Source organism: Prunus avium, chromosome 3 (genome assembly GCF_965620075.1).
Source record: "Prunus avium chromosome 3, drPruAviu1.hap1.1, whole genome shotgun sequence".
NCBI lineage: Eukaryota > Viridiplantae > Streptophyta > Magnoliopsida > Rosales > Rosaceae > Prunus > Prunus avium.
This window is the reverse complement of record NC_142286.1, coordinates 5,958,951-5,968,834: the sequence shown is the minus strand read 5'-3', so window position 1 is coordinate 5,968,834 and position 9,884 is coordinate 5,958,951. Positions and strand designations below refer to the sequence as shown.

At 36.5% G+C, this 9,884-nt stretch overlaps 2 protein-coding genes and 1 long non-coding RNA gene across 5 annotated transcripts; 2 read left to right on the top strand and 1 right to left on the bottom strand.

Annotated features, from left to right (window-relative positions):
- Positions 1-1,578: 1,578 nt before the first annotated feature.
- Positions 1,579-4,382, bottom strand: LOC110769530 (FCS-Like Zinc finger 10). Of its 3 annotated transcripts, none has more exons than XM_088251291.1 (3): positions 4,136-4,382; positions 2,071-3,328; positions 1,579-1,988 (listed from the first exon to the last, which is right to left on the bottom strand). In XM_088251291.1, exons 2-3 carry the CDS (start codon positions 3,054-3,056, stop codon positions 1,832-1,834), a joined length of 1,143 nt encoding a protein of 380 aa, XP_088107417.1. In that variant the 5' UTR covers positions 3,057-3,328; positions 4,136-4,382; the 3' UTR covers positions 1,579-1,831. The 3 variants fall into 3 exon arrangements, with proteins under 3 accessions (XP_088107417.1, XP_088107418.1, XP_021829225.2); XM_088251292.1 differs by having other exon boundaries at positions 2,071-3,324; XM_021973533.2 differs by having other exon boundaries at positions 2,071-3,226.
- Positions 4,383-4,803: 421 nt separating this feature from the next.
- LOC148295508 (uncharacterized) lies at positions 4,804-6,035 on the top strand. The gene is made up of 2 exons (XR_015834661.1): positions 4,804-5,025; positions 5,830-6,035. It is a non-coding gene; the product is annotated as an uncharacterized LOC148295508 (long non-coding RNA).
- Positions 6,036-7,694: 1,659 nt separating this feature from the next.
- Positions 7,695-9,871, top strand: LOC110769487 (uncharacterized). The gene has a single exon (XM_021973469.2). It carries the CDS (start codon positions 8,511-8,513, stop codon positions 9,702-9,704), a length of 1,194 nt encoding a protein of 397 aa, XP_021829161.1. The 5' UTR covers positions 7,695-8,510; the 3' UTR covers positions 9,705-9,871.
- The last annotated feature ends 13 nt before the right edge of the window (positions 9,872-9,884 follow it).

Below are 9,884 nucleotides of genomic sequence, written 5' to 3'. Positions count from 1 at the left end.
ACATTTATTAAAAATAGACAATAATTTACTAATAAATCTTACATAGATTGAATTGAGTAAAAATAAACCATGTCGTTCACCCATATTATAACACATGTACAAGATGTACCACGTGACCATACGTATTCTGTAATTTCTCCCTACAACGGAGCATAAAATTCTAATTCCTAAAAATATATGTGATTGGCTCTGACACAACGCAAATGAATCATCACTTGAGACATTTGAGGACATAAAATTTGGTTTTCTTTTCCAGACAATCAAAATTAAGCTTTTAATCTTGTTAGTTAAACTTGTTCTTGTTGCTATAATACATTGTTGTTGCTATTTAAACTTGTTCCCGTTTTAAGTACAATGAAGCTCTTAATATTTGTGTGTGGCTGATTGTTGAAGTTTTTAACCTTTAAAGCATGCAAGAAAAATTATGTAGAGTGTTCCTTTTTTTTTCTTTTATATACATATACACAAGTGATATCGGGAGGAAGATGACAATCAAACACATAATTTTTAGTGCATAAACAAACGTTCTTAATCACTTGAGTTATAAGCTCCTATCCTTACTCCTTTGATTTCTATTTTCATAAAGCATGCCACAATTTACATAATTTTTGTAATTACAATGATATTGTCAATTCTTCCTAACAAAAAAAAAAAATGATATTGTCAATTCCCATCAGTAAATAATTGTTTTAGTTTTTTTTTTTTCCTTCTTCAGAAAAAGTAGAAGGAACTGACAGCATCGCGTGAGAATGCAGTTAAGACAAGTTTTTGTCGTGTTGAGAACCATTTTTGAAATGTTCTACTACACTACACTAGTGCCTAGCTCTCTGCTTCAGAGTCAAATTCACGTTAGGAGGATCATGCCCTGGTGTCCTCTGCAATACTTTCAACCAATGGGAACATGCCATTGCCGAGTAAGAAAATTGCTTTTTTATCATAAACTTGTGTATGTTTTGTTGCCACGTCTAAGGTGTTTGTGATCTTCAACTCCACAGCAACCATTAAAATGAGAAATTGTAATGCCCACTCAAGCAGAATTTGTTCTTTCATCAGTTAAATCTGTGGTCAGATTTACCATACTCTGACACCATCAATATGGTTATCAGAGGAATTTTTGTAATGATGCAAACATGAATATGGTTCTTGATGTAAATTCTTCATTTGAAAGTTAAAGGTTGGCTTGGGCCAACATGAACCTGATTATCAGAAAGGATAGACAAAAAGCAAAGATTTCTAACACAAAAGGATGGGGTTGGTTAAGATGTACCAGGAGGAGAATGCTGCAGCAAATAAATTAAACGCCTTATTGGAAAACATTAACTAGCAGCAGTGAATCCCAAATGCACAGTATATTCTCACCACACCATAACATAGATTTTGAAGATTAAATTACTTGAGAGCTTTAGTACAGTAAAAGCATAGTTCAAACATACGCTGACTGTAATACCATCTGCCACAACGCAGGAAATCGATGCGTTACCTGAAAATGAACAATTACTAAAAATCGCTTAAACAACGCTGATTAACCTAATGCACAATCCATGTGGGAGTGCACAGAAAAGCACACACAAACTGGGATATAACAATCTGTGACCTTTCCATGATATAAGTTGTCAAAGATAAAACATCATACATATATCTCAAGAAATAATGAGAAGTAAATGGTAAGGTGTTATTTAAATATCCCGTGCACTCACTAATGAGTTCACCAGGTCCAAAGGGTTTCTTAGATAAGTACTTGCAGCGAATTAGGAAACAATAAGGAAAAAACTGATGATCAGGGCGTTCAGCCACTTGAAATCCATCAGCTCAAAATGATAGACAGCAAGACCTATTCTATGTCCTCACAATGCATGCCCGATAAGAAGAGATCTTCACGGCAGCTTTCAGAAGAGCTACCTGCAGAATTATCACACCTACTTTCTGTTTCCTCTTCAGCAAAAATCTTCTCCGAATGACAATCGAAACTACAAAATGCTTTCTCACCTCTGCAAAAATTCAGAGAAAACCTCAGCCTCCATAGTAAAAGGGGAGTTGAGTGAAAATTGCAAACAGATGTTTGAAACAAACCTGCACATGTACATTTCTTCTCCTTCCAAGGTCTTCTTGCAGGTGTAACAGAATCTCAAAGCTTCATCCAAATGCTCATTTGCCAATCTGTCCTGGCACTTAGCCACTCGAGGTGATTCTATCCAGAGTTTTGCTTCATCAAAATTGTTTAACTCATTTGTGTGACATTCCAAAATACAGTCCCCAAAAATATGAGTTGTCTTAGGTTTTGGACCATGAGAAATTATACAGGTATAATCCTCAGACAGTTCTATCTCTCTTGCAGAGATAGAGGATGCATATTGATGGGTAGAGGCAATAGGTACTGGAAGTGAACTGGGTTTGAAACCCACTGAATTTTCTACTTGGAAACTTCTGCCTAAAACTAAAGATGAACTCAAAATTTTATCCATTGAATCAAGACTTTTGAACCTCAAGTTTGGATCATACATAGAGCCACTTTGTGAGGAACCACTGGAGTTTAACAAGCATGATGCAATGTTTTCAGATGGTTCAGATTCCAAAGGACGCCCCACACTCCCAAAGAAACCATACACTTTGTCTGCTTGGTGTTGGGGATCGAGAGTTATGTAGTTCCTATTTAAAGATTTGGACTTGATGGAACAATCGTCTGAATCATAATAAATCTTTGAGGAGTTAGAGATGTTAGTTTTCACCTGTGATCCAAAAATTATATTCTTCCTCTTTGGTGAACCAATAACTTCACTAGTTGCTTTAGTTTCATCACCTAGTGAATTGACAATGCCGAGGCCTTCTTTACTACAATCCCATTTCTTTTTATTTCCATTTTGGGACGATGGTCTACCAGACTTAAGACTAAATGGGTTGCTAAGATTGTAAAGAACTCTGAAATCTAGAGGAGATGTAGGGCTCCTAACTGAGTCAGAATCTGACGAACCTTTATTACCAAACCCTGTAAAGAAACCAGGAATACTGAAAAGTGAGTTGCTTGTATGTTTCAGGTTTAACATATTAGAATAAGCCATTAGATCACCTCGCACAAACTTTTTGCACGTGACATGCTTATCTTCCTCTGTAATATTCTAAACAGCTCACTTCTCTTAAGAGGAACCAGCAATTCCTTACTGTATATCGATGGTAGTAACCACTAAATCCTGGAGTAGGATGGGAAAAAGGTAAATCCTAAGTTTGAAACCTGTCATATGAAAAAGAAAAAAAAAAAAAAAAAAAAAAAACCAACACCGTAATCAAAATGAGTGAAGAAGCAGGTTGTGAGCAACATTGACCATCCACCTAGCTACACAAATGATAAAGCTTGAGTGCAAATTATGGATAATAGGAAGTGGAAATGCATCTTGTAAGCACTGATGACAAAAAGAAAGGAACAAATGAGAAGATAATTGTCCAAAACGTAATTTCCAGTGGAATAATTAGGAGTACAATCGAATAAAATCAACTGGACATAATCAGAGGAAAGAAGGGTAAACCATGAGCATGCATCAATGAACCATTATACAGCCAGGGAAAATCAAGGGCAACCCAAATGAGAAATTTTGTTGACACATTCAGAAATAAATGTAAAAACATGGATTGATGATCAAGATTAAAAATTTCCCAATTATAACTAATCAAAAATCCCAGAACAACCTAGAGAGTACAACTTAAATTACAAACTCAAGAAGCTTAGAGACCAAACTAAGTGCAGAAATAAGTTAATTCATACTAAAATCAGATATAGATCCCTTTGATTTTCCCAAACAAATACTTAAATTCGTTTAAACTTGCTCGGGGATGATAAAGAATTCAAGGGTACCCAAGAGCTAAGTAGCAAATGCAGTCACAAATATACAGCAAGTGATTAATCAATCCTTCAAAATGCATCAAAGGGTATCCATTATGATTAAAATCTGAATATTTTGCACAACTGAAAGGCCGATACACGCATCCTAATGAACCTCAAGAACACTAAGTCACAGTAAACAACTGAAAAGTTAAAACAAAAAATCAAGATTCAGTTTTGAAGTCCCAAAATCAAAATTCAAATGGATCAATGAGACAAAAATACAGACCCACAGGAAATAGGAAAAAAGTACGGAAAACCCACCTGGCTTTCTTCTCCGAAACTTCACTGATGAAGTTGAGACTACAAAAACAATCCACATAAAGCACAGATAGACAGTGAAAAAGTCTGTAACTTTAACTTGCCTTCACTTTTATAACTCATATTTTCCTTTCTTATATTGTATGCACTGAAAACCAGAGAGACAGAGGCTCTTCACTGAGGAGAAAACTGATATACTTCTCTATTTCTCTTTCATTTACACATACACACGATTAACAAAGGTTACGTATTGTATGCGGCTTGGTATAAAACTACGTATATTCTCAGTTTTGGACCTTTTGGAGTTATGGCAATGTGGCGGCATCTTCTGTTGTAAATCTTCTCTCTCAGGTAGTCACTCGTTTACAGTAAAATATATGGCCGTTGCCTTTTCCAGTTTGTGAAAAATAGAGGATATTTATTTAGGGGTGGGCATCAATCCGGCCGATCCGGTTACACCGGCCGAACCGATTATATTGGTTTGGTTTGGTTTGGTTTTGACCAAAGAAAAAGTCAACAGTTTCAAAAACCGATCCGAACCGGTTTGGTTTGGTTCGCTGCGGTTTGAGAACTTTGTAAACTGTCCTAAACCGAACCGGACTGATTAGAAATAAATTTATTATTTGTTAAATATATTTTACATGTGGCAAGGCTTGAGTGGTTATTTTGTAAGTGTTATCATGCACCATTCCGCACATGATTGGACTCCAAAAGCCTGAAAAACTCATCCAAAACTAAAACTCACGGATCTAGTCACTCTCTACCTCTCCCTCACATTTCTCTCAGCCTCTCCTCCGTTTCCTAACCCTAGCCGCACACAACACTCACTACTCTCATGTCATCGCATCATTCATCTCCATTTTCATCACCTTTGGCCTCTTCGTCTCCCCACTGTAATCTCTCTCTCTCTCTCTCTCTCTCTCTCTCTCTCTCTCTCTCTCTCTCTCTCTCTCTCTCTCTCTCTCTGTGTAGATTTGATGGTTTTCTTGCTCAACTTTCTGATTTGGGTTCATATATCTCATGGCTTTTGATGATTTAGATACATATGGGTCTTCATTTTATCTTTTTTTCTAGTGAAATTAGTGGGTTATTAGATTAGCTTATCAAGATTTGTTTGGGTGCTAACTGTGCTGTGATGAAGAAAATGGTTGGGAGAGGGAGAGAGGTGGATTCTGCGATGGTGATGTGTGGGTGCAATGGGGTGGGTGGGTGGGATTTCCAGAAAGTTAAAAGAGAAGATGGGGTACTTTTGCTTCCCCTTTTTTTCCTTGACTTCCCTTTTGTTGGCTTGGCTGCGTGGAGGAGTTCTCTTCTTCAGGTTTACTTGGCTGCGTTTTTTTTCTCTTGGCTTTACTTCTTTTTTTTTCCCTTCTTTTTTTCTTTTCGCTGGTTTGTTTTTTTGGTTGGCTGGAGACTTCTTTTGTTGGTTTGTCAATTCAAGGGAAAAAAAAGGGTAGGGCTCAGATTCATCTCTACGTTCCACAAGGAGATAAAATGAGTAAGCTGCTCTATGTTTCTGTTGCTAGACTAGTAATGTGTTGTTGGTTTGCTTCAATTTTCATTCCTAGAGCTGAATGTTTCTAGTATAAAAAAATGGTGATTTAGCATGTTGGATTTGCTGTGTGAATGATGCGATTACATTACAGAGCGCTATACAATATTCTTCTGAAACCCATTATTGTTGTTTTTATGTGCAGAATGAGAATATCAGCAGAGAGGGAGAAAAGTTTTATTTAACTGTTTTGATGTGCAGAATGTTGTGTTGAATTTGATGGGGCTGCTATTTGGAAGGATTATCACTGTTTTTTAAATCATGATTTGTAATAACCATATAATTAAGTACAATAGGATTGTATTTCTTTGAGAATCATGTTCTATAATAATTATTATTGCTTGCAGGTACTTTTTTTTCGTCTGTTTTTTCTTTACCTCTTTGGGTTGTATGATTAGTGAATGTTTTGTGTTTGATATTAGGGAACTTGAGAATGAACATGTTCGGTGACATGAAGAAAATGATGTTTTATTTTTATGCCTAAACCGGCCGAACCAAACCGCACCAAACCGGATATGAATGGTTTGGTTTGGTTTGGTTTTGATTTTGATTTTAGCTCAAACCGAACCAAACCGGACCGTGAAAGTTTAATTGGTTCAGCTGTGGTTTGAGGGTGAAACCGGACCAAACCGGACCGTGCCCACGCCTATATTTATTCGTTTGTTTAACTTGTCAAAATACGTGGTCCTTGAGGATAAGAATATGTAAATGAAGAATATATCTGTTTAATTAACTTGTACATTGTCACGCAAAATTTTGAGAAAACTTGTAAATTTTCAATTAAACTTTGATCCTCAAAAAGGAATGAACTCTTTTTTTATTTTTTTTATTTTTATAACTAGCTCATTGTCATGCACGGAGTTTTCAAATGATATACTAAACTCTTATCTTATTAGGGTTAAGTGTAGTAGGATTATGAATCCCATCAAAAGGTTGGGACTAAGTTAGATTGAATTGTGTCTAACTCTATCATATTTTATGTGTAGTACCAAACGCATAATTGGATTAGTGTTATACTCTCCAATTCAATGTAAGTCAATGTAATCCAATGCAATTCAATGTAATCAAATACAATCAAATCCTACCTCATAATTCAATCCCATCTCAATCATAATTCAATTCTTCATAGATGTTTTGAACCCAAGTTCTAATAATCAAATTCAGCCAACAGAGTCTGGCACAATGGAAAAGAGCATTGACTGGTCTCAGGTTCGAACATGACACCTTGATAGTGAACATGGGTCTTTGGTTCAAACATGACACTTTAGTAGTGTTTGTGTGTGAGAAACCCCCTCCCCATTATAGACTATTACTTATATTTATAAAAAAAATCAAATTCATTTATAATTTCTTTGCTCTTTTTCCTTTCTATCCCTCCTTTTTGGTGCTCTTGTATTCCTTTTCTTTATTGCTAAAAATGGAAAAAGAAACACAAACAAGTGCAACGTATCTCTCAAATCCTATTTCTTTTATATATGTGGTGTGCATGGTACATCAGCTTAATAATAAGGCCATGTCTAAAATAAACAAATAAAACAAAAAAGTGACTCTAGAGCTTTGAGGACCCATCTACCAACCATCTATGGCAAGGGCACAACTCATGAAAGATTGTTTCTTTTTTCTTTCTTTTTTCAAATTTAGGAATGATAGTCAATATTTATGGTTAAATTACTAACATATAATGTTAACACCACAACATATATGGATTTAGCCCCACTATACACCCGAATTCGAATACCCGTTCTCATAGTTTAAATTATATTAAAGAATAATATCGTTTGCATAAAAAATGTTAACATCACATAAAAATCTGTATTTGTATTTTTTTTTATAATTTGATAAACTAAAATATAAATATCAACTAGGTGTGAACTTTTTCCAAACTAGGACCCAGCTCAAACCAGCATTCACTAGGCCCAAAAAGCCCAGAAAGAAAAAAAAAAAAAAAAAAAACAATAGCGCATTAACCCATCTGTACCAAAGAAAAAAAAAGGAGAAAATAAACAATAACGCACCAGGCGTGTGATATAGCAGTTCCAGTGACCTTATTTTATCCCCAATTCTTTACTCTCTCTGCCTTCTTGTCTTTTCTTTTCCCATCTCAGTTTTCCTGGAAGGAGACACACAATTAATTTCAACTTTGAGGAAATTTCGAGTTGAAGCTCTTTCAGAAGCTCCAATTTGGCTTGCGACTGAGGAAATTTTGAGAGAAGTTTCGATCTTTCAAGTCTGTAAAAACTTGTCCTTTGAGGTAAGAGATAAGGGCTCCATTTCTCGATTTTGAAACTGCTGGAGTTTGAATTGAGCTTAAGAATTAGGAAATTTTGGGAAAACGGATGGTGGGTTAGTTTTTGTTTTACTTTTCATGAGTTTGGAATGATAAATTTGGTGACTTTGTTAGGGTTTACTTACCAGTCTATTGACCTAAGGGTATTGAATTCTCTGACAACGATTTTCACCATAAAAATAGGTTTCTTTTTAGAGAGATATTCATCGGGGTTTTGATGTTTTCGTGATTTTCTAAAACAAAATGCTGATTTGGAGCTAGTTTCAGTTTTTCTTTTTTCAAAAGAAATTTTTTGTGGATGATGGTGATGATAACAGAGGTTCATGAGCTTGGATGATTTGGGGTTTTAGTTATATGAAGAAGGAGAAGTTGTTGATTGGAATAAGAAGCTAGCTGAAAAATGATAATGGTATGGATTTTTTTGGAGTTTAGCCCTATTGAAACTGAGAAATTGGTGGTTTGGAACTAGCAAGTAGGGTCTTACTGGTGTATCTTATTTGTGGTGGTTTTGTTGTTGTTAATCTTGAGTTCGTGTTGAAATGGATGACACCGAAGATGATGCAAGGTATCCTCCAAACCCATATGGTGTGAATCACCAGCAGGGTTATGGTTCTTCTCAAAGGCAGAAGCTTCCTGTTCGTAGTGGTCCATATTCTAGGCCAGTTGGTAGTCACTATGTTGATGATGAAGAGGACGATGAGGATGAAGAGGATGAAGAGTTGGGTGAGGAAGAAGAAGACAACAATGGTCAAAATGGTTATCCGTCTGTTCACAAAGATGTTGATGATGATGATGATGACGAAGATGATGTTGATGATGAGGAGGATGAGGAGGATGAAGATGATAATAAGAGCAAAGTTTATAATAGAATGATTGATGATGCTGATTTAAAAAAGCACCCAAAGAAGCGGAAGTTGAAGAATTTGATCTCAAGTTATGAATTTGCTCCTCGTCAACCAGTTCCTCCAGCTGCTGCACCCTCTGCTCCAAGACAGTCAATTGGTGGCCGGAATTCGCTTACTGATTGGACTGAGCATGAGACATTTGTGTTACTAGATGCTTGGGGTGATCGGTTTCTTCAACGTGGGAAAAAGAGTCTTCGCTCTGAGGAGTGGCAAGAGGTAGCGGAGAAGGTTTCAGAGGTGTCAAAGATTGAAAGGACAGACACACAATGTCGCAATCGGTTGGATACCTTGAAGAAGAAGTACAAAAAGGAGAGGCTCAAGTTTGCAGAGACTGGTGGTGCTAGCAGCAAGTGGGTTTATTTCAAGAAGATGGATATGTTAATGTCATCGCCACAACAGCAATCTGGCCTCTCTTGTGGTTTGGACTCAGGGGAGTATGTTTTCATGAACCCTAGAGTGTATTTGAACCGTGCAAATGGGTTGGATGAGATGAGGGATAGTCCAGGAAATTCAGAATCTGCTGAGGGAGCGGATGATGATTCAGATGGGCTACCACCCAAGAAGAGAAGGTACGGAAGGGACAATGATGATCGGTGTTCCTTTAGATTGCTTGCTGATTCTATTCAGAAATTCAGTGACATATATGAGAAGATTGAAACTAGTAAAAGGCAGCAGATGGTAGAGCTAGAGAAGATGAGGATGGATTTCCACAGGGACTTGGAAATGCAGAAAAGGCAGATTATGGAGAGAGCGCAGGCTGAGATTGCGAAAATACAGCAGGGTGATGACGAGGAGAATGATATCTCTGCTGAAAATGCTAGTGGGTGATACGAGTATCTATCTATAATGTCAACTAGTTATGTTAACTGCTAGCTGTTGTTGTAACAATTGGGGGCCTTTATCCCTTTTAATCTCTTTTATGGAAATAAGTTGTTGATGTTGTAGCAGATATGGTAGTAGAAATATGAAAATTCGAATTACTATTGTATTGCCTAGTTCTGTTCCCTT

What these genes read in the sequence shown, in the direction of transcription:
- LOC110769530 (XM_088251291.1), bottom strand. Translation starts at nt 3,056, where the DNA reads ATGGCTTATTCTAATATGTTAAACCTGAAACATACAAGCAACTCACTT. An exon ending in GAAGAAATGTACATGTGCAG is followed by an intron (nt 1,989 to 2,070) that starts GTTTGTTTCAAA and finishes GAATTTTTGCAG; the next exon opens with AGGTGAGAAAGCATTTTGTA.
- LOC110769487 (XM_021973469.2), top strand. Translation starts at nt 8,511, where the DNA reads ATGGATGACACCGAAGATGATGCAAGGTATCCTCCAAACCCATATGGT.